Below are 25,828 nucleotides of genomic sequence, written 5' to 3' on the forward strand. Positions count from 1 at the left end.
TAAGAGGTCACAGCACTAGTTGCAAATAGAGGATTGTGGCAACATTTAGTAAATTCACACTGGTTCGCAGACTGAACGCTCAAAGGTATAACAGTCTATATGGATGTATGTATGCATGCATGTATGTATGTATGTAAGTAGGTTTCAGAATTCTTATACAGTACTTGCAAATATTTTTCCATTAATGGACCTGTGATTAATTAGGAAAACAAGGAATATCCTGAGAATATTTGGAGAAAGTTATGCAAAGATTTGAATAGCACTGCAGCTATATTGATGAATTTCCACCCTGGGAACTGAGAATTGATTCCCAGTAATTACAGGGAAGAATTTTCTCCTCAAAAATCATTCATTATCAGCCAGAAAATCTGGTCAGAAAGCTTGAAATGAGCTAGGGTGACTCCGAAAACCCCAGAAATAACTAAGATAAGCTAAAGACATATGGAGAAATTAGTAGGTTTAAAGAACTATTTATGCTATCCTCAAGAACAAAGCATACACTCTTCTTGAGTTTCTGCTGCAAGCTTTAATTTTCAAGAACTGCTCCCTTAGTATTGGTTCTTAGTGAAATAATTACCTTGATGGCAGTTTTGATTCATCAATCAAAAATCTGCCATTGTCTTGGGAAGTATCCAAGAACACAGGCAATTTAGTACATTTATGTTCAAATGAGTCGTATTACCATCAGTTGATCTAAGATTTGATTTGAGATTTCTTGATTTCTCTTAATGCATAATCATAAATAACTGCTTTGCTGCTTTAATTCATGTGTTGTGCATTTTGTGTCAGCTATTATCTTTTTCCTCATTATTGTCTGCAGTTGTATATGGAGGTCTTGATATTAAAGGCTTTAATTGGAGCATAGATTATCTAGAAAACCAAGAATATTTGTTTGTTTTTTTGTCCTAAAGTTCATTTTTACTATATTTGCATGGTACAATTTAGAGCTTCTTTGATAGCAAATAAAATAATTCAGTGCTTGCTTCATGAAATATGATCAGTCTTTTTAGTCTAGATGATAGGAAATTTTTCTTTCTTACAAGGGAAATTGGGATATGTCAAGGAATTTTTAGCAATGGTGTATAATGCAGTTTGTGTCGTATAAATTTCTAGTGCAGGTTCCTTACCCCTAGCCTTCCAGACATCATATTTTCCTCACACTGGAGATACTACTGTGGGTCTCAGAGAGTTTGTGATGCAACATAGACACAGCTTAAACATGGGTGCACAGTGCTACTAACTTTTGCAAAAAAATTGCCATCTCGCCAGCACTGTATCATTCTTATTCATTCTGCCTAATGGCTGAGGTGTTGTGACTGTCCTAATACAGCCAGCTTACTGAAAGGCCCTACTCCATCATTCTTCTCTGCCCAAAGCCTTCAGTGTTGTTGACTCTGAGAGAACTCTGCAAGGGACCATTCACTATACCGATCCATCGTGTTGATACTCATGCTCTTGGTCTGGTTCCATGGACCTTACCATCATCAGTCAACTTTTGAAGGCTACTTTATTTGCATGTTCCATATCCAAAATAGCGTATGATCCACTGAGAGACTTTGCATGACAGACAAACTTTTATCTGAAGTTGGTTCAGAATCGACATGTTCGTATGATGAGCTGTTCTAAATTAAACTACTATTCACAAAATTACTTCGAAAAAATAAACCTAACAAAAATATACTATTAAACAGTGGCTTTTATTAGTTTCATGCAGACACACATGCATAACAGGAGACGGTCATGACTTAGCTACTCGTGATGAAATGCAGAAAGAGCTCGGAGTATATTACACAGAGGCTATCCTGCTTTGTTCACAGCACCCCTGTTGTTTGTAGTTTTGTAGTTATATTAATGAATTTCTTCATGAACACATACTGGTTTATTCATAAAAATGAAAACAATATTTCCTGTGCATGTTATTTACTCATTACATTCAAATGAAATTAATTTTTATACTTTTTGAATTGAAGGGCATATATTTCAGCAGCAACTAATCATCTATCCCTCATCATCATATCTCTGGGATACAAAGTAGTTCCTATCTCTGTCTGATGCTAGGCTTTCATGGCCTAAGGTATTCAACATCATTGTTCCAGACACAACTCAGACCTAAAAGATTAACATATCTGGAATTAAAAATATTAGCTGTTTCCTACTCTACATATTGAATGTGGTGATATAGCTCATTGCCAAGAAGCAAACTTTTAACTCTCAAGTAATGTCATCTTGGATCATTACCAGTGGTATGATCATTGTTAAATTCAAGAAATTATTTAGACTTAGTCCTTCGGTCTGTATTTATCCCCTCAAACAAATGTCCAATATTTTCACCACTGTGGATAAGAGCAGTGCTGTAGTAGTTTAGTACTATACTCTTAAATTTTGTTCATTTGTTGTTACCATTATAGTTATCTGAATAAAATTTGTCTATCTATCTATCTATCTATCTATCTATCTATTTATCTATCTATCTATCCATCTACCTATGTACCTGTTGGTCGGTCGGTCGCCACTGATTGGCATTTAGGGCTGTCACCCAGGTGACACATTTCCTATCAATTGCTTACCAGTACGTAGTCTTTTCTTGAATATTTTCAAAGAACTTGGAAATTTATTGGACATCTCCCTTGGTAAATTATTTCTATCCCTAATTTCTCTTCCAAAAAAAAAAAAGAGCACTTTCCCCAGTTTGTCCTCTTGAGTTCCAACTTTATCTTCATATTATGATCTTTCCTAATTTTTGAAAACTTCATTCAAGCTTATTCATTTGCTAATGTAATTGCAAGCCATCTCTCCACTGACAGCTCTGAACATACCACTTATATTAAAAGTTACAAATAGTTTCTTAAGAACTACCTGTTCAATACAATACAATCCGTATAATTAGGATACAGTTATTACATATTGTTTAATATGGGACATGTTTCGCTTGACATGGCAAGCATCTTCAGCCATTAAATACTCTAAGTTAGGTCAGGGCCCTGAGTCAGATCTTATTTATAAGACTATCCCTTAAAATCTAATAGTTTATAATGTTATTTTAAGTAGTGGTAATTAGTTCTCCAAAGTTATGCTAATTTTAAATTAAGTCATAAAAACTTTAATAAGATATTTGTTGGTGTCATATGTAACAGAGATGAAGTTTTTTTACAATGTCAAAAATTATGTAAAGATGATTCTATGATTAATGATCAAAATCATAAAAAAGCTGTAATATTTACAATAGTATTTTCCAATGATTACAAAAATTGTGTACACCATAGTTGTAAGATGTGTGGATTAATTAAAATTTTCAATATTATTAAAATCTCATCCTAGTAATAATTAAGAACAAGAGTCAGGTACGTAGTGTTTCATAGTGGGATAGCTGGTTGAGCGGTGAGTATACGTGTTTTGAACAGCTGAATAGCACTTGCCAAAGCATCAAAATATAAGAAATTGATCCATTTTTTCCAAAATCTGTTGTGAACTTGTCATAGTTGTATGTCGTAAACTTGTACTGTATCTTCTGACAAAGTCAATAAGGGGAAGTTCAACAAGAAATTGGATGTAATATGAACTGCAATGTATAGCGTGTTGAAGTCTGAAATATAAGGAAAGTGAGTGTAAGTTACTGTAATTTGAAGTATTATACTATGTGTTGTATGTATATATCTTAAGGCTTACCCCTTAGAGTGGTAGAAAGGCGACTAGCAGCGTTGACTGCATGATAAGGTCTATCAGTCTCTTTGTTACTAATTCGCGTATTGTCGGGGTGTGCCTGTAGTGGCAGGGAGTGAGTCAGGTGAGGAGGGGAGGGCGGAACCTTGAGATCACTAGTGGTCTGTGGAGGGGACGTAGCACAGTGAGGTGACAATGAAGTAGCTACTGTTATTGAAGGGGTATTGTTGGCGAGTTTATAATTAAATATTTTCATGAAATTATTGGAATTTATATTAGAAGAAGAGAGTAGGCTAAATTAGGAAGTTGTTTGATTACCAAACTTTTAGTTTCCAACACATCGTTTAAATTTCGATTATTGCTGAAGTGCTGATCAAAAAAAAAAAAAAAATTTCAAATTCCGTCATCAGTTTGCTCTTGCTTATGCATTTTAAGATTTGAAGATCTTTATCAATCATGGTAAACTTGTGTCCCATCTCTTTCATATGATTGTTCATTGCAGAATATTTATTGTGTTTAGAGACATTGTAATGCTCAAGGTATCTAGTTTGAAAACTACGCCCAGTCTGCCCAATATACAAGAAATTACATTGGGCACACTTGAGCCTATAAATTCCAGAATTCAAAAATTTGTTATCAGTTGAATTTACGGTGTTGGAATTGAAAAATATATTTCAGTTTGTGTTACATGTTCTGAATGTGATATTGACGTCGTGCTTCTTCATAGGGTTGGTGATATGATATATATATAACTAGCAAAATACCCGTGCTTCGCTACGGTATTACACTGAAATTTATAATTGAATGCATATTGTTTTAGATATATAATCCGCCGGCATTCGCGATCTGACTCGTTTTCTGCGAGAATCTGCCAAAATTTGCGATCTGACTCGTTTGCTAATAGATTACGGCAAGTTTCCTCCCATTTTTCAATCTTCATTTCCAGCAATCGATTTAGTACTTCCCGGGCTAGGTCCAGGTATTCCACCCGGTCACTTGGGTCCCTAAATCTTTGCCATCTTTTCCTATAAACATTTTTAATATGGATCAAATCCTTCAGGAGATCCGGCGTGGTGTCGTCTTGGTTGCCTTGGTGGTACTGAACCCGCGGCTGGACTGCATTCTTAGTCATTACCTGTCCAGGACCTGTTTCCAGCGCGGTCCACACATTTGACGACGGTCCAGAACATTATTATTATTATTATTATTATTATTATTATTATTATTATTATTATTATTATTATTATTATTATTATTATTATTATTATTATTATTAGATGTTCTGGACCCCACCGCAAAATGCAAGGCCGCTACTTGGCGGTAAATTACATCTGCTGCCATTGTCATTATTGACAATGTGACTAGCACCATTGTCGCGGGTAGGCAAGTGTGCGTGATTTCTGACGATACGAATAACTGACTTCCATGCATTATTGACCTTATTATAGAGGTGAACAATTGCACGGTCAATCTCATTGCTATTGTTTATTTCAAATTTGTTTGAATTTTTATTTATATGCCAGGAGAATCTACTGTAATCTAAGAACGTTCTCCGAAGGAAAAGATGGCTGTTGAAAATGAACCCAGGAAAGATTAAAAATGATCGATTTATGATCAGAATAAGTACATCGAAAATCTACAGCCTGTTTCCAGTCATTCCACAGGGTCAGGAATGGAATGAATAAAGCCCCATCTAGCGGCGACAATAGGAATTTTGCCGGCTGCCAAAGCACTCCTCTGGGGCAATGATTGATGAAATATTGAACAGTGTTGCTAGAATGAATGATGACAGGAAAAATCGGAGTAAAAATGGAGAAAAACCTGTCCCGCCTCCGTTTTGTCCAGCATGAATGTCACATCGAGTGACCGGGATTTGAACCACGGAACCCAGCTGTGAGAGGCCGGCGCGCTGCTGCCTGAGCAACGGAGGCTCCTCATAAGTACATTATGAACAGTAAAATCAATTGGTCTCACCTCCTTTTACACCCCACCGCCGTTAAGTTTATTAACACCCCCCCCCCCCCCAAAAAAAAAATTTAAAGGAAGGCGTGTCTCTTTATGTTTAAAGGAGATTCCAAACACGAATGTTCACGTCTATTACCTTCAGTTTTGAGATATAAGTATCCTCATAAAAATAATTCACTTTCTTTCACTTCCTTTCACACTCCTCCCCCCCCCCCCAAGTGAATTATCTGGCAAAAAATACTTGTTCCTTTAATAGTAAAGGATATTCTAAATACCAATTATCACGACTCTAACTTCTTCAGTTTTTTATTTATGTGTCCTCGTGAAAGGAATTCAACTCCTTTTCACTCCCGCCCCCCAAAACGTGTTTTTCTTTGTTTTTAAAGGAGATCCAAATACCAATGGTCACATCTGTAACAACTTTAGTTTTTATTAGATGTATCTATTCTCATACAATTAAGTAAATTCATTTTTCAATTCTTTCAACCCCCCACCCTTCATTGGATTTTCCGAGAATACGTGTTTCTTTACATTTAAGGCAGATTCCAAATATCAAATTTCACGTCTGTAACATCTTCATTTTTGAGATATCAATAGCCTAATTAAAAGAATTCAACACCATTTTCAGTCACTTTTACCCCACCCCATCCCACTCTACCCCAAGTGTTATTTCCGAAAACTAAAAATACACGTTTCTTTATTTTTAATAGAGATTAAAAAATACCATTTTTTACTTCTGTAACGTGTTGAGTTTTTTGAGATACTGTAGAAATTCTCATTTTAAAATTTCACCCCTTTTTAGTTCCCCTTAAATGGAGTTTCCAAAAACAAATCACCTATGTTTCTTTACATTTACAGGAGATTCCAAATGCACACTTTTTACGTCTGTAACATTTTACGTTTCTCAGATATTCTGTAGATATAGTCTTTCAAAAAATTCACCCCAATTTGTCACTCCTGTTTAACCGCCATTAATTGGATTTTCCAAAAACAAAAAATGATGTTTCTTTATTTTTAAAGGAGATCCCATATACAAATTTTCAGTTCTGTAATATCTTCAGTTTCTGAGATATATGTATCCTCATTAAAGGCGTTCAACCCATTATTCACACTTTTACACCCCTCCTAATGGGATTTACGGAAAACAAAAAAATATGTGTTCCTTTATTTTTACAGGAGATTCTAAATACCAATTTTTTTACATCTGTAAACTTTTAAAGTTTTAAGATATAGACACACTCATTTTAAAAATTCACCCCCCTTTTCACCCCCCATTATTTGGATTTTCCCAAAACGAAAAAATACCTGTTTCTTTATTTTTAAAGTTGATCCCAAATACCAATTTTCTGGTCTGTAATATCTTCAGGTTCTGAATATAAGTAGCCTCATTAAAAGCATTCAACCCATTCTTCACCCTTTTCCACCCTTCCTATTGGGATTTTCTGAAAACAAAAGAATACATGTTGCTTTATTTTTAAAGGAGATTCTAAATACCAATTTTTACGTCTATAAACTTCAAAAGTTTTGAGATATAGATACACTCATTTTAAAAATTCACCCCCTTTTAACCCCCCCCCCCACCGCATTAATTGGATTTTCCATTAACAAAAAAATATATGTTTCTTTATTTTTAAAGGAGATCCCAAACACCAATTTTCAGGTCTGTAATATCTTCAGTTTCTGATATATAAGTATCCTCATTAAAGTCATTCAACCCCTTTTTCACCCCTCCTATTGGGATTTTCTGAAAACAAAAAAATATGTGTTTCCTTACTTTTAAAGAAGATTCTAAATACCAATTTTTACATCTGTAAACTTTTAAAGTTTTGAGATATAGATACACTCATTTTAAAATTTCACCCCCTTTTTCACCCCCTTAGCAACGGAATATCCAAAAACCCTCTCTTAGCGAGCACCTACATCTTAATATGAATATATCCTCAAAATTTCATTTTTATATGTCCAGTAGTTTTGGCTTGGCGATGATGAATCAGTCAGTCAGTCAGTCAGTCAGTCAGTCAGTCAGTCAGTCAGTCAGTCAGTCAGTCAGTCAGGACAAGCTATTTTATATATATATAGATAAACATACCACTTAGTTGAGCAACTTGTCTCCTTACTCCCAAGTCTTCCCAGCCAAAGTTTGCAACATTTTTGTAACACTACTCTTTTGTCAGAAATTGCCCAGAACAATTTGTGCTGTTTTCCTGTGGATCTTTTCCAGTTCTGAAATCAAGTAATTCTGGTGATGGTCTCATATACTCAAACCATACTCTAATTGGTGTCTTACCAGTGATTTATACTTCCTGTCCTTTAAATCCTAACTATCATAACCATATGAAGAGATTTGTAACCTTTATTTACTACTTTGCTATATGTAAATACCCCAATGAAGATCTTTCCTTGGTACTTACAGTGGTCCTCATGAGGTACTTTTACTTCATCAACATAGTAATTAAGACTGAGAGGACTTTTCCTCTTGGTGAAACTTACAAATTGACTTTTCACCCCTTTTACCATCAAACCATTGTCTGTTATCCATCTCACAACTTTGCCCTTTTCTTGCAGTCTGCAAACTATGAGCAAGGAGGTCAAAATATGAAACAGGAATATTTGAGCTGTCTATATGCAAGTATCATATGAAGGATCAGGGGAAAAAAAACAGATAAGTCATCTTTTTGTTGTAATCGAGTTAGTGGTGATATACTGGGTTTTGGACCAAGCTTAATTCAGTTTACTACATTTCAAACTTCAGTTATTCAAAGCACATGATTTTGTAACTTTTTATTTTCGACATTAAAATCTTGTTTCTCTAAGTTATAAAGGAAGTTGACTTACCTGATTTTTTTTTTTCTCCTGACCCTTCGTATGTAGACGTATGTGATCATTATAAATTCTGAAGATAAATTTTTTGGTCAAGACAGCAGAACTGAATATTAAAAAAAAAAAAAAGAATAAATCTATGGAAAACATGGAGACTATGAAATTAATATCACATGCAAAGGACAAGTATTGGAAAAAGGGATTCATTTGGAAATGATTTTTATGGTGAATGGAATGATCAACAGGGAAATATTGAACTGTTTCAAGTAAGTACACAAAGGGCAATCAAAATGTTTCCGTTTGACAGCTGTACAGTCCTGAATTGGGATGCCAATCAGGCAAAAATGCCACGAGCATTGAAGCACTCATCCCACTGTTGCACCAGACATCAAGGTAACCAAGATGATAGCCACTCTCCTGGAAAATCGTCGCTTTTTTGTCGAATTCCAAGGACGCCAATGCAGATGGAGGAATCAAAGGAATGGACTACCTCAAGGCAGTGTACTGGCTCCTATTCTTTTCAACATCTACACTAATGACCAGCCATTACCAGAAAATACTAAAAGCTTTATCTATGCCGATGACCTTGCACTTACTACTCAAACTGATACCTTTGATGAAGCAGAGATCTCTTTAACTGCTGCATTAGAAGAGCTAAGTACCTATTATGAGAAAAACCAACTCAAAACCAAATCCAGCTAAGACTCAAATCTGTGCGTTCCATCTGCGGCATGCGCAGGCCTCTCAGAAACTCAAAGTACTATGGAAGGGGAACTTACTGGAACACTGCTTTACACCAAAGTACCTGGGAGTTATGCTGGATCGCACATTAACATATAAGAAACATTGACAAAACCTGAAACAAAAGATAGCTGCCAGAAACAACATTCTACGAAAGTTATCAGGAACAAGTTGGGGAACACAACCACAAACAATTAGAACATCAGCTCTAGCTCTATGCTATTCTGCAGGAGAATATGCCTCCCCGGTTTGGTACAGGTCAGCTCATACGAAGCAGGTCGACATAGCTTTAAACGAAAGCTGCAGGATCATCACTGGATGTTTGAAACCCACACCCATTGAGAAGGTCCAACTTTTAGCTGGTATTGCTCCCGGTGAGATTCGTAGGGAGGTAGCAGCTAACAAAGAAAGGCTCCAGGCATCTTCTTCAGAAGCACATCCTCTCTATGGATACCAACCAGCCACACAGAGGCTAAAATCTAGGAAAAGTTTTCTCCGCACATCAGTTAACCTTGAGGGGAAAGCAGAGAATGCTAGAGTCACAATGTGGAAAGAAAGAATCCACCACCTTTCTAACTGGATAGAGCCAAAGGAAAGTCTTCCATGTGGACACCAGGAAAAGTGGACAGTATGGAAAGCCCTTAACAGACTCCGTACAGAAGTCGGCAGAACCAAAGTAAACTTGCGGAAGTGGGGCTTCTCAAGTGATTCATCACTTTGTGATTGCGGAGAGCAGCAGACGATCCAACATCTATGTCAGTGTGTTTATGTCCTTCAATGTGCACTATGAAAGACTTGATTGCAACCTCCCCCAACGCTATTGACGTTGCCCAATACTGGGCAAGCATCATCTAGCTCTCGAATATTGTTGCTCTATCTGTGATTGTATAATAGACTTGTATATTTGTATAGTAGGAATGTAGATATCTTGTTGCTTTTTGTTAAATACCTATAAGTAAAGTTGATACTTCTGACACGAATAAAGAAAGACCAGGTTTAAGATCCCTGTGTGGTAAATCACCGTGTCCTGCTGCGTGAAGAAGTCTGTAATCCCCTGCTGCACAATGGAATTTTTTGGTTAGTCATCCTGAAGCAGAGTCTGACGTCATTACCTGATGTCATGGTAACAGACTTGACCTACGCTAATGCTATCTACTTCCGCCCGAGAGCAGCATATTGAATAATGATTAAAATGATTTTGTATCCATGTCAACTAGTAATAAATGGGTTCAGTTTTTAAAGCAATGTAAATCCAGTTCTATTTCTGTTTACCAGACCATAATGCATGTGTAGAAATAATTCTTTCTTTAATGAATTTGCAATGGACAGATGACAGAAATAGACTGCAAATAGAATCTGTTAAATCAATATTATTGCTGCAATACAATTTTAAAGAAATATCTTGGCAGGAATTTCATGAGTACATTTAAAAAATGATGAGTTGCTAAAAAGTGTGTCAAGTTAAGAAAAGTATGATCGATATCAGCATCAGGGCACTTGTGTCATAAATATCTTTAAGCAAAGGAAAATAAATGACTTTTTTAGTTTTCGTTTATTCATGTTATTTAGAAATGAATAATTCCATGTGAGCTGTCCCATCTGTTACTCAAAAATCTTTGCACATAACATTGAATATTATATAATTTTGGAGTGGTCTGTAAAGTGGGTGTTTTACATGAAGTATGATTTCTTATTATTTCTCTATTTGATTTTTAACATTAATATCATATAACAAGTGTGTCTTTTGGTAACAGACGGGACATATCATATAGAATTACCCAAATACACTAGTTGGAACCATAGGTGCTGACTTTTGGTCTTCAACATGGGGGAAAGGATGAAAATATAAAATATACTTACAGCAGCAAAAACACGATTGTGCCCCCATACCATTATACAGTATGTATGGGGACAAGTGCTCCCATGGAGTCGGTGCCTGTGGTTGGAACTTGTTGGTGTTGGTGTCCTGAATTTCATCCTGAACCTTATGGCAACCCTATAATTGACTGACTTGTGGTCCACACTGTATATTGTTACAAGTATTATTTCCTGCCTTTTTTCTTTGAATTAGTCGAGCAATGTTTAGTATATCTATGATCGAGGCAGTTAAGTTCATGTGTCATTGCATTTAGTTTTTGTCAGTAGGTACAATACAGACGCTATTTCAAATGAATAATCATTTGATTCTTTTCCAAGCTCTACTCACCTAGTTCCAAATCCTCTTTTCCAATAATACATTAGCCTTTAGGAACACCTTCATGCTTGCAGAATATTTTTTTCTGTGGCTTTAGCATGAATCATAATGGGTATGTCGCTTTTTCGTGGTTTTTTAGCATTCCGTTTAGTTGGCGTAAAATTTTTTTATGCTATTCTGAGATGCATGGTCTGATATTTCTTTCAGGAAGTTCCAGATGCTTGTAAAAGTCCACCATCACAACAGCAGTCTGCAAACCAGTTTGATGTTTTTACTGAATTGGATCCTTTGGGTACAGGACGCAGCAAACCATATATAGACAGAAAAGACTTCTTCCAGGAACTGAAAAATCCTCCAAAAAAGGTTCTGAAAGATTTAGTGACTGAGGCTCCAGCTGAAGCAACAGCTCCACTGTTCCAGGCAACATTTGAATCAGGTAGCAATTTAAGTGCAAGTAATAGTGTGACATGTCCATCGTCCACAGATGTTGTGTTGTCCAGTGTCGAATCTGCTTCTACTAATGCTGTTGGTACGTCTATAGTAACTACCTCAACTACAGGTGTTATTACAAATGTGAATGCTGTCTCAATAGATGCTGATCCTTTTAAAGATACAGATCCATTTGATAAGACTGATCCCTTTGCTGAGGATGACTTTTCTCAGCTTGGTGCGTTTCCTCCCCCCGGAACTTCAAGTGATCCATTTGACACAGAATTTGCTGACTTCACCATGTTTGGTAGGAATGGAAAACCTACTGTATCATCAGTCATAGAAGGTTCAACAGCAGCCTCTCAAGATGATGATGCGAAGAGGACCTCACCTTCAATGCAGCATGATGCAGTTCCGTCAACATTTCATGGTCCACTGCGAGTATCTCTCCCTCCTGAGAAGGCTCCAACAGAGCTGTATGTTCCTCTGCCCCCTCTTCCTACTTCAGGACAGGCTTCTACAACCCACACTGGTTTGTCAGCAACTTTATCAAAGACAAAGAATAAATCACGACTCCATAAACAAACAACTGTAACAGGTTTGGTGAAATTGCCCAGCCCAAAGTCTTCTCAAAGAACCTCAGGAAGATTGATGAAACAAATGACAGTGGACAGTTTCAGTGGTGGTTCCCCTTCTCAGCCCCCAAGGCTGAGTCCTACTCCTCCGATGCCTCCTACTCCTTCTCGTTCTGGAAGAAGATCACCAGCAAGCCAGAATATCCTGGAGAGTGTCACACTGCGTAATCGTTGTGCTATCACTCCTTCTCCACCAATAGTAGCCTGTTTCCCAGATATGACTGAATCAGACAATACCTCCAGACTCTCAGGGTCCAGTGCTGAATTAGCAGAGATTGCACCAGAGCCACCACCAAGACCAGCAACCAATATTACTCCTATAAAGCCTCCTCCACTCCCCCCAAAGAGACAACAAGTCGGTAATGTGATGAAACCTCCCCCACGACCTCCACACATGGAAGACCATCCACATTATGATTATATTGAAAATTATGAAACTTCATCTTCACCTACTCCGCAAGAGACTGAGGAAATAAAGAGTCCTCCTATTCCTGTACCAGCAAGAAGGCCAAGATTTGGAGAGGCCGATCATGGTTCAATACCTCAGAGGCCCAGGCGACAATATCCTGCAGCTGTGATGACATTGCAGACCACCTCTGAACCAGACTACGTGCCTCCTTTCCCATTACTACCTCCTCCTCAGAAGAAGAGTCCAGCTTCAGATGCAAGTAAGACTTATCCTTCTTCCAAGTCTCGATCCCCAGCTGTTACAACTATAGAATCGTTTTTACAGTCCACTTCAAGTCTAACTACTACACCTGCCTCAGAAGATCAGCATGGTAAGATGCAGCAATCAAGTGCAACTTCTTTAGATATAACACTGAGTCAGTTGACCAAGACAGGTCTGTCGGACTTGGCAGCAATACTAGGAGTATCTCCTGGACATCTGTCAAACATGACTCTCCAAGATCTTACTAAATGTCTCTCTAAACTTTCTGAAATCAAAGAAACTTCAGAGTCTGCAACAGATGATAGTAAATTTGAAAGTGGTATTAAAAGAGATAAATATGCCACTCTAAGGGAGTCAGTTGATGAAGAACCTGAATTTAAAGCAGAGTTTGAAGCACATTTTGAGGCAAGTGAACCATCAGAAAAATTGGAAGATGTTTTCCAGGAAGCTCCATTTGATAAGTATGCAGTATTTCGGGAACTGATAGAGCAAGAAGAAAAGGTTTCTGAACCTGCTGATGGGCCAACATCACCTGTTGATGCCGAACTTAAACCAGCTGACTCAAAACAAGCTGAATCAAAGCAGTTGGAAACAATCTCAGAAACAATAGTTGAAGACATTTCGGAAGAAAAGAAAGCTGAAGACAGATATGCTGCTTTAAGGGAAATATCTTTGGATTCAGCAACAACAGAAAAAGATGATGCTGATACATCAAGTGAAAAGGATGAGAGTGCTACAGATGCTGTTAAAGCGGATGAAGATTATGATCTCCTCTCCCTTTCCAGACAGCAGAGTGACAGAGCAGATTCTCCTGCGGTCGAAGTAACTCCAGTACGAGAGCCACAATCTATAATTGAAACAACTATATTAGAAGAGGATGTGAATGCTTTGGAAGGTGAAGAGGATACACAAACAGAATTGCCACAGTTAACAGAGGAACTAGATAAAGTACAACCTTCTCCAGAGGTGTTGCCTACTGGTAAGAAAGAAGATTCAGAAGGTACACAAGCAGCAACACCACCAAAAGTAGTTAGTGGGCCATCTCCTCCTCAGAAAGAAGAGATAGAGAGAGATTTATGTAAGGAAGGTAAGAGAAAAGAGGAGGAAACTACACCCTCAAATGAAGGTTGGGCAAAATTTGAGTCTGGACATGTTACTTCAGAGAAGCCCGTTTCTGAAGCACCTAGTGAGGGGGGAATTTCTCCATGGTCATCTGATGGGAAGGAATTCAAAGTGCACCCATCCCCTACCCAAGAGCCATCTGAAAGGGAAGAGAAAGGCAAGAGGAGGAGAGTAAGACGACCTGCCCATTGGCGAGAAGATGACGAATCAGAAGAAGGTTGGGAAGACAGAAGAGCTGAAGAAGGTCCATGGAAAGAGAGACCCTGGAGAGAAAATGGATGGAGTGATGGAGAGTCATTTTATGATGATGCACCCCCATATGTAGAAAGGATGTACCAGGATGAAAGAAGGGGTAGAAGAAGGAGAGTTTCACCATGGAGGAGGGGACCAAGATCATCAAGAGATGTGTCTCCATGGGAGCAAGAAGGAAAGGATGATGATGAAGAGAATTGGGGAGGACCATCAAAGAGATGGCCAGAACGCTCTATGGATGAAGAAGAGGAAGAGGAATATGAAGTTTCTTGGAGGACCAGACCGAGACATCGGGGTTCATCATGGGATGATGAAAAGCAAAGAAGATATGGTTCAAGAGATGTTAATGGACTGGAATATGAAGATGGTTGGAAGCGCAGACCATCACCATGGGGTGGAGAAGGTGATAGGCGTAGTAGTTTTGAGTCTGTGTCATGGGATGAGGATGACAGGTTTTCACAGAGGGAATATGGTGATCGAAGAGTCAGAGGAGATAGAGAAGAAGAGTACAGATGGAGAAGAGAGCCTGAGATGGACAGTAGATATGCCTGGGGAAGAAAATGTGTGGGTGTAGATGGTGAATATGTATGGCATGAACAAGCACCACGAAGAAAGCATCGGTATTATAGGGACAGGTCTCGGGAATCTCCTTGGGAGGATGAGTTTAGTGAACAAGGAGAAGAAGAATCTCCAAGGTATCAGGGCAGGAAAAGAACATGGCCGAAGAGACCTAGCAGTGCTTCAGAAGCTCGATGGCCCCCAGAAAAGAGTTCACCTGGTGATTACAAACCTCGAGTAGCAGAAAAACAACAGCATTCACTTCCTGCTATGCCACGGCCAGAAAATCTAGAAAAAGCAACTGGTTATGGATTTACTGAGCGGAGGTACCGAGAAAAAGGGGGTGCTCGGCCTAGAAGCAGGGAAGGCTACTTTAATTCTGATCAAGAGTATGACTATTGGCCTCACCAGGAACGATCTCGTAGAACTGAGAGGGAGTTTAGTTATGAACAGAGGTCCCAAACACTTCATACTAGACGCCCTCAGAGATATAAGAAACCTCAAGATAGGCCTTGCAATCAGAAGTCCCCCTTTGATGATGACTTCTCAATGCAAGCATTTGAATTTAATGCAGATGCTAAAGATCAGCCTGAATTAGATGCATCTGAAGTATTCAAAAAGAAATCTCCAGTATTATCAGGGCACAGTACTACCCTTCCAGGTATACCAACTCCAATAGACACATTACCAAAACCTAAAGATAGGTTAACCACAGACACTGAAGCCAAACCTAAAGAACTTACACTTAGGAGTCCTCTAGATCAAAATGAATCACCCCCTCAGGATGACTCAAGCAAACCCAGAACATCAAGGGGATCAAGTCATAGGCAATCCCCTTTTGAAGACGACTTCACTCCACCAGAGACCAGACATCCTAGTGCAAGACTTGCTTCCAGTATATCTAGTGACATTAGTGATCATAGGAGATCTCCTTATGAGGATATTAGAAGTAGTTGTAGAGTTGAGAGTGTAGCCGAGGAGAGTGAGAGTGCAATAGATAAGGTAATTAGTAAGTCAAGTGATGATGTGTTCCTTCCAGCAGACGATGGCAATGAACCAGTGCATACAGGTGGAGAGACAGTGTTTGCGGACTTTGAAAATGGAGCATTTGCTGATAGTGTTAGTGACTTGCCTCTTTCTGCCAAAGCTTTCTTGGAAAGTAAACGTGTGGAGAGAAGGGTACCTGGGAGTTTATGGAACGGTGAAGAAATTAGCAAGACTGAAAAGCACCATCCAGGAATGAAAGTTCGGATGTCGAGTTTATTACGGGTGGATTCATCTTCAAGTTTGAGGAAGTCAGAATCTATAAACATATTTGCTCGTGAAAGTGATCCGTTTGATGACGACTTCTTCAGTGCAGAATCTGCCACGCTTCCTCGACCAAAATCAGATCAAGGGGCACGAACAGCAGAAAAATCTGGAAACAGCAATTCAAGTGATCCTTTCAAGTGGACAAAAGCATTTGAATCTTTCAACTTCGAAGAAGAGAAATGAGGTATGGACTAGATGTTTTCTTAGATTATAGTTTGCATGCTCCTTTTTGCTTTGAGTGTCAGTTTACTTATGCAAAGTAACAGTAGAATATGCTTTCAATAAATTCACTTTTTCTTTTTTAATTCATGAGCTATGTTGTCTCAGCTTTGTGTCTTGAATGTGCCTACATTTTTTAACTCAATGAATTTAGAGCTTTTGAAGCTTTTATGATAATATATTTTAGATTTCTAATGTGTAAAATCTGATAAACTGACAAACTTTTTGACATTTCATAAAGAACTATGGTTTGGCTTGTTAAAGAAATCACAATAGCACTAATAATGCTGAAGATATTTTAATGAAAATGCACTGTTAAACATGTGATATATCCCCTCTAGGTAGCTAACGTAACTATGTGTAAGTATATGTAAGTAGTCTGGGAGGTTATCTTGCACAAATATACCAAGCAGTAAGTTGTTTTCTCGACAGAGTCATAGATATGAAGGAAAATTATCAACATCATCAGACTCATGGGTAAAATGTCATGCTTCTCAAAGATGAGATAGTCCTTGTTATTAAAATTTATTATGTGCCTCCTAATTTTCTGTCATCATCATCATTGATAACAGTCTCCATAAACCCCGGCCTTCTTCAAAAGTTTTTGTCACTCTTCTCTATTCTGTATAAAGCTCTTCCAGTTTTGAACTCCCAGGGTCTTTGCTCATGCATTCTTTCTGCCTTAGCTTTGTTCTTCCAGTTTTCCTGGTTCCTTCCGCTATTCTTGACCATTCTAGTTTTTCACTACTATGCAGTATTACAACCATCAATATCTTTTCTGTTCTGACAGTATCTAGTTTGAAAAGTTTGTAGAATTCAAAGTTCTATCTTTTTCTCCATACACCATCTTCTTCTAGTGATCCAAATATGAATCTCAGTATTAGTATTTTTCTTTCAAATATTTCTAACATAATCACTTACTTAGGCCAGGCCATGGCTAGGGAATAACATTCCTGGGTTAAATTCCTGGCCAGTCTGGGGATTTTAATTCTGGACTGAGGGCTGGAACAGGGTTTATTCAACCTACTGAGACCAACTGAGGGGCTGTTGACATGAGAGGCATTAGACCTGGTCTAGAAAGCTGAGTAATACAACTGAGACTATTGTCACACTGACCAAGTGGAACTCCAGTACCTGCAGGCCATCTGGATGGGCAGCAGTCATCCTGGCAGGCCAAGGCCCTAATGGGCTATTGTGTAACAAGCTGTTTGTTGTTTCTTGTTTTCTAGGTCTGCATTTGTTCTCTTTTCCTTCCTCCCCAGTTTACTACTGAAGGAGGCTAGCAGTCTTTCCTTGGCTTTTTTCTGTTACCCATCTACCAGTCTGTTTCATAGTTAGAGAGACATGGAATATTTCCTGTTTAGTTATTGGTCTGATGGCATTACTATTTGCTCTTCAAATTTGATACCTATTTCTATCTCCCTCTGCTAAAAAATTACAGCATTCTTTGTGCAGCATGGCTTCATAGTATGCTTTTATGTGTATATGGAGATCATTACACTTACTGACTTGCCAGGTACAGTAAACACAACATAAAATACAACTGCACTTTTATTCTGTACGGAACTTTACATTGTTGTTTCCTACAATAACGTCCAGAGATAACATTACGTAGTAAGACACTCGATGTATTTGTTTACTATCTTAAGTGTCAGCCATGCTGCCATGGATATCATAAAGAAGACGGGCAGTCTACACGCTTTCACCGGCGTTGCCTAGTGTGGCGAGGTCCAGCTGCTGCCCTCTAGGTTCCTGTGGCGGAGGTATGACGTACTGCCATGAGCAATGGCTGAGTGGCCTAGTAAGTGGTCCTGGGAGTCGGGATACCAGTTGCTATGGAATGGGAATGGGCATCTCGGACCTATTCTGAGTCATGGCCCTCCTTGTGCTCAGACAGCTAGGACTGTACAATCAACCGGTTGTCCCTAACTCTTTAGAGAAGAGATCCTCACTTATCCTGCGGTTGCAAACACAAATACATACATACAAACATACATACATACATACATACATACATACATACACTTTTTATATACAGAGAACTGAATCATTTGAATTTTATGTTCCTCAATGTAAAATGATATTTTGACTTAATTTCTACACCTGTAGTCTGTGTAAATTGTATGCACATGAGCTTTATGCATCTTTTGTTGCATGTTTGCTTCACATTATGTTTGTGTATTATATCTTCATGCATGACTCACTCACCTCAGTATTTAGACTATTTGGAATTAAATGTCTGATTTTACTGTGTGTTCCAGTTGGGAGAGGATAGGAGGTGTTGAAAGTAACATTTTTCCCATTGCCATTGAACCTATATCTAGAAGTACTCCTTCGTCACCATAAGACCTCTCTGTGTCGGTGCGACTGCGACGTAAAGCCCATAGCAAAAAAAAAAAAATCTAGAAGTACTCCAGTATGACACTGTATGTCCTTGAAAATAAAGGCTTTAAGTGGCCATTAGATAACTCATTGTACAGTGCTAGGAAAAAAGCAAAAAGATAAAAAACATGCAACATCCGCAAGGACAAGGTGATTTTATTTACATGCGATGTGATAGGTAGTTCATCATTGCAGGAGTATATGATTACAAATTCAGACCAAATGAAATACACATCACAGAAGGGTGCCTAAACAGTTGCATCAGTACACAGTGTATCCCCTCCGGCGGCAATGCAGGCGTGTATTCACGCATGCAAACAATTATAAAGGTGCCAAATGGCATCCTGTGATAGACTGTCTTAAGCATCTTGCACCTTTTAATGCAATTTTGCAATGGTTCTTGCAGGCTCTGGAGAATGTGTAAGTTCCTGCTTCATCTTGTCCCATACGTGTTCAATTGGCAAGAGATCCGGTGATCTTGCTGGCCAGGGCATTTGTTGGACACCACGTAGAGCACGTTGCATTGCAACAGCTGTATGCGGACGTGCATTGTCCTGCTGAAAAAGCACATCATCCTGTTGAAGAAAATGCAGTAGCATGGGGACAACAACCTGTGCAATGTAGTGAGCACTGGTTACGTTACCAACTGTGACCACGAGTTGTAACTGATGGCACCCCACACCATGAAGCTTGGAGTGGGACCTGGGTGTTGTGGGCAAATGCATTCTGGAATAGGCCGCTCACCATGTCTATGCCGTACACATGTACATCCATCATTTGCATACAGACAAAACTTACTTTCATCGCTGAAGACAACAGAGTGCCATTCCCCTCTCCAGTCGACTCTTTCACGATACCAGAGTAGCCATGCTTGGCGGTGTCGTGGTGTCGGTGGTAGCCTGGCCAGAGGCACACACAATCGTAATCCTGCTGCAAGCAGATGGTTCCCAATGGTCCTTGGTGACACAGCAGGTGCAACATGTGACCAGATTTTGTCCCTGAATGATGTTCGGTCGGCCACAGCTGCTCGTACAATGCGTCAATCTTGACATGCATCCATACTATGCGGATGTCCAGAGCCTGGTCTACGGGTGTGGGAATGTTCCACAGAACACTGCTGAAAGCAGCGTCATACCACCACTACATTGTGTCCAACATGTGCATCCATTGATACGTTCATCCAGCTTCCCACAGGCCCACAATGCAACCCCGTTCAAAGGGCTGCAGTTGTTCAACAGGAGCATATATCCTAGAATGAATGTCGCAGACACTGTTCACCTCTAAGCTCAAGACAGTTACTGCCTGCAGAGTCAAAACAGAGTGCTTACGGACAGGCCTCCTGAGCACCATCTGATCGCCGATGTCTGTGATAAATGAATCACCAACATAGCAACCCCTCAGTATGCACATATTATACCCTGGTGCCACTGAACACAGTCCTTGAGGATGTTGCATGTTCTTTTTTTTCTGCCAGTGTATTTACATGGTAGCTGATATATAAGGAGTTGGGAGCTGATGTATGAGTTATCTCTTTGTCATGAATATTGAGATTCTAAACACTCTCCTAGAAATAGACAAACAGTAATCTCCGCTACCACTAATCTCAATGGCTATACTTGTGTAGTCCACTGGGTTCCATGGTTCAGATCCCGGTCACTCCATGTGAGATTTGTGCTGGACAAAGCAGAGGTGGGACAGGGTTTTCTCCGGGTACTCCGGTTTTCTCTGTCATATTTCATTTCAGCAACACTCTCCAATATCATTTCATTAAATCATTGCCCCAGAGGAGTGTGACAGGTTTCGGCAGCCGGCACAATTCGTATCCTCGCCGTTACATGGGGGCTTCATTTATTCCATTCCTGACCTGATCAAATGACTGAAAACAGGTTGTGGATTTTCATTGTCACTTGTGTAGTGCTCAGAAGTCTTGAACCCAAAATCTCAAGAAACTTGTAACTCAAGCCAAAGTGAGTAGTGCTGTGCTCTGTGTGTGTTTTGTCGTAGTCAAAACGTATCGCTGACTCTTTTTATTCTTTGACAAAATGTTCTATGACAATTTGTCACAAAAATTATATCACAGTACGGACATTTGTTTACACTTTACCGATAATTTTTTCAATCTAAAACATGTTGCAAATACCACACTTCATCGAACAACAATCTGAACTGCTTCTATGTAAACAGTTTAGTATTTTCTTTTAAAAATAGCAGTTGCAAAATATTGTGAGGGATATACATTTAAATTTTGTACTTACATCAAAATGTGGACAGCGGGGAGAGCACATTTATTAAGGTCGCATGTTCCTTAAACACAAATCCATGAAGAATGGTGTTAAATGAAAATGTATAGACAGAGATCAGTGTGCTGCAAGGGTTTCTAGATCTGATGCCGAGACTGAATCATCTATTTTGGAAGAAACAGAGCACGGCCATATTCCTGACTGGAGCTGCTGCAAAGTGGAAAGCTGTGAGATGTAAAGAGAACATTAAGAGCATAGTTTCCAGCACAGTAGAACCTAAATTTAGAATTATGCAGAATGTGCTTGCAGCTACATCTAGTGAGACTGCAATAGAACGTCCTAAAAAAGAAATTAAAACTAAGTGCAAAGCAAATTAGAAGGCTTAACTTGTCCCCTGAACTACTTCCATAGAAGAAGTTTAAGATATCCCTCAAACAGATGCATGTCTTAATATTTTGCTTACACAGCCACACAGATATAATAGACAAATAAAATTACTGAATCTAGGAAGGACTTCACGCACAGTACATCTTATGTATTCTGGTACAAAGAAAGGTCAATTCTTGCATGAAACATACCCACATAAACTGCATTTATGGGCTTGTGTGCATTATTCAAACAATTCATCACTGGCAGAGATAGTTCGGTACCAGAGTAAGTGCCCTTGATAAGTATATTCCAGGTCATAAGATTTTTATTTCTTTCCTTCTTGGTTTGTTTAAGCTGGTCGTTATATAATTGTAAAGGGGCACCTGCGGGTCTTGTGTCAGAGCAGAGTTTACCATGAAGAATTTGTCAAGAAAGCCTAGCATCACTTGTACAGCCTATATGCCATTTGTCATAGCTGGTGACTGATGATGATGGCATCCACACTGTTAAGGCTCACTTTCTCAAGAGCTGCAAGATTGTTGATATACCGTAGTTTTGTAACTTGATATTCATGATGGAACAGATTTTCAGGTTTATTGAACTATTGTACAGGATTGATGTTTAACATCCATAAAGTAGTATTTGAGATTACTACTGCTTGGTAACCAGTGCATTATGTATGAACTGTTAGATCTTTATTTCTGTAGACCTGATGGGATAGTCATCCAAATGACATGTAAGCAGCACAGAGCCTGTTTTGCACACCCTGTTCTGAGGTACATATTTTAGAAAAGATACTAGTCTTATGTTAATGATAATAATATAGCAATCTGAAAAGGCACTTGATATCTAGCTACTATCATCTCTCAAAATTTGAAAATATTTTCAAGCCACCAGTTTTCCATAGCTGAAGCCAGTTTTCTGTAGTACTGTCTAGTCTTTCTATTCTTTTGTCATAATTAGTATTAGGGCTGATAGGCACTAAAAATTTGAAATTGGCTGACTAAAATGTACTGCAAAAGACACAACAGGTGCTTAAAAAGGCTCTTAAAAGTATATTAGTCATTTAACATAAAAGAGTGAAAATTTACCTCTAGCATTATTTATTGATATTTTAAAGTATTTTTCATTATGCACAAAGTAAAATTGTTCATAATGAACAGTCCTTCTGCAGTCACTCTACAAACTCAGGTGACAATTAATAAGAAAATATTTTTCAATGCTATCCAAAGTGGCATGACACTCTTGTTACTTAAAACGTCTTTTTATCTAGAAAATGATCTTGCCACATCATGAGAACACAGGGGAGCATATTTCATTAAAGCAATATAATTCTGCTCAAAATCAGACATCATTAGGCTTTGTCCATTTAAAAAGAAAGATTTGCCGAGCAAGTGGCTGTGTGGTTTGGGTCACGTAGCTATCAGATTGCATTCGGGATATAGTGGGTTCGAACCCCACTGTCGGCAGCCCTGAAGATGGTTTTCGGTGGTTTCCCATTTTCACACCAGGCAAATGCTGGGGCTGTACCATATCTAAGGCCACGGTTACTTCCTTCCTCCCCCTAGCACATTGCCATCTCGTCGTTGCCATAAGATCCACCTATGTGAGATGTCGGTGTATGAACATGTGGAAATTATCCTTGTTCTTTTGTGCTTTCATATTTGCCCTTGCTTCCTCTTTCTATTGCTCCTTCTTCTTACTTTGACCTGTTATTCCTGACAATGAGTATGTATTGCAAGGCACATGGGGCCTCTAAATATTAGTTCCTAATTAGTGTCGACCTCTCAGATCTTTTGTTACCATTGCAAGGCACAAGTATACTTGCACGACTGTAGGTCGGTAATGTCTTTGAGGTTGAGCTAGAGGTACTCCTGAAGCCTGTGGTCATGTGATGGGGAGGACCCACGGAAAATAAATGGTGGTTGGTACGTGTGCATGTTGACGGGTGGAAGGAGTACCATTGGTTGTAGGGCTGTTTTGCAGTCTGTTAGTTAAAAAACCAAGACATCACTGGTATATGTGTCTGATTGATTGTGTGCAGAATATTCACAGAAAACATTATGCATGGAAGTTGCTGGGAAACGACTGGGAGTGAACGTGTAAATGAAATCAGTATCTAGACTCGGAGAATGAGCCACTGCAATCATCATCTTCTTTGCATTTTCCCATCCATGTGGCTGAAACTAATCCCAAGACTGAGGTACCGTCAAACGGTGGTTTCAGACAGTATGCTAGATTTGCCGTATTTTGTTGCATAGCAATGAGTCGCCGCTGTTTTGCACTTCCGCACACATTTTAATATGCCTTTCAGATTATGTTTCCCGTGTTCTGCGCTTTTTATTATGAGTCAGCTTCATACTTCGGAAAATTTCCCATGTGCACTGGCATTGTTGAAAGTTCGTGCATTATCATTAAGTGGATACTTTTGATTGTCGCGACCACAAGGAATGCATTATAACTGGTTCTTAGTGTGATGAAATGAAATGGTGTATGACTTTTAGTGCCGGGAGTGTCCGAGGACAAGTTGGTCTCGCCAGATGCAGGTCTTTTGATTTGACGCCCGTATGTCATAGAAAGAAAGAGATCCACCTTATCAATACTAAATTTCTTTCTATGACATACTATAGATATCAATACGGAACATCATGAAATTTATTAATCAAGAAATTGACGCCCGTAGGCGACCTGAATGTTGTAATGAGAATGAAATGATGATGAAGACACATAGACCCAGCCCCCGTGGCAGAGAAATTAACTAATTATGGTTAAAATTCCCGACCCTGCCAGGAATCCAACCCAGGACCTCTATGACCAAAGGCCAACATGCTAACCATTTAACCATGGAGCCGGACAGTGAGATCAACTGACTGAAATGTTTATAAACGATTGCTGTGGAATTTTGGTGTGATTTGGTGAAAAATAGAGTTTTGTGCACATTTTACTGAAAATTGAAAGCACTCTGGGTGTTTTCGGACAATGCCTAGAAATTATCAGAGGCAGATAGGAGCTATTTCAAGGTGTAATTATGAACCAAAATTATTAGAGAAAGCTGTACGTGATATTAAAAGTGGCAAGTTGTCTTATAAGAAAGCATTTGATTTGTATGGTATGCCTTGATCCACTCTACAAAATACAGTGCAGAAAGTAGCCTCAATCAAAAAAATGGGAAGATAACCAGTGCTAAATGAGGAAGAAGGAAATGCTCAAGGAAGCTCATTACCCTTCGGCCAAGCTGCAACACAACCTGCTACTTCCCACCGCCGCAAAAACATGTTCTTCCTGGGAAGTCGATTTTTGGCCATGACTTCCGCCGAGATGAAAGCAGAGCAGAAACAAGTGATGGTTGTGGCAGCAGCAGTGAAAATGAATACGATGAAACACACAATGAAGGTAATGATGTTCTGCTGTTCCAAGAAGAGGCTTTCCTTGTTGGATTAAAAATACAAGTTGTGTAATAAAGAGCATACAAGGTAGTATTTTGGCCTGGCCTGAAATATTCGTTCAAGGGATGTGGATGTCAAATTTTTGTGCCCACATAAAAACAGTAGAAAAGTGTTTGTGTTAAGAACATAGATTTAGTCTTTTACAGATGTACAGACATTAAAAAATTCAGTCAAAAAGCATTATGGACTTCAGCCATAGCCCTGATTAGGAAACATATACCAATCTCGACGGTCTTTGAAATAATTCATAAAGATCAATTACCAATACAACCAAGGAAGAAAATATCCAGGAAATTAGATCCAGAGAAACTAAGACATATCAGTGATGAAATAGATAAAGCAAGACTATTAGTTCAATGACATGAACTAACTGAAGCAGTGGAAATGTGTACAAGAACCCTTCAATCATGCCAAACTCACACGAAAGTAAGGAGATCACAACCATGGTTCAATAAAGACTGTTACAATGAACAAAAAAAGACCCTCCTGGCACTACATCGAGCGAAGAACACATCGAACCCTAGTCACCTGGCCCAATACGCTGAACAAAGAAGGAAATATAAATCACTAATCAAGAAAACAAGAACGGAGTACATTGAGAAAGACGCCAGGAAACGTGCTCCAAACGCCCAAAATGACCCATTCCTAGTGCTTAGGAAACCAAAAACTTCAGCAACAAATAATATCTCAATGGAGTCATGGGAAAACCATTTCAAAAGCATTCTCAACCTCCAACACCGATCAACAGCTTTTGAAATAAATCCAGTAACAATGACGGGAAATCACATCCCCATAACGAGGCAGGAAATATATAA

The 25,828-nt window shown here is 38.9% G+C and overlaps 1 protein-coding gene across 1 annotated transcript in view; it reads left to right on the forward strand.

Moving 5' to 3' along the window:
- Dab (DAB adaptor protein) overlaps positions 1-16,540 on the forward strand; it is a 104,983-nt gene extending 88,443 nt beyond the window's left edge. Inside the window, exon 7 of the mRNA XM_068227811.1 lies at positions 11,611-16,540. Within this exon, the coding sequence (XP_068083912.1) occupies positions 11,611-16,540 (4,930 nt within the window). The remainder of the gene's footprint in view (positions 1-11,610) is intronic.
- Positions 16,541-25,828: the final 9,288 nt, after the last annotated feature.

Source organism: Anabrus simplex, chromosome 5, assembly GCF_040414725.1.
Source record: "Anabrus simplex isolate iqAnaSimp1 chromosome 5, ASM4041472v1, whole genome shotgun sequence".
Taxonomy (NCBI): Eukaryota; Metazoa; Arthropoda; class Insecta; order Orthoptera; family Tettigoniidae; genus Anabrus; species Anabrus simplex.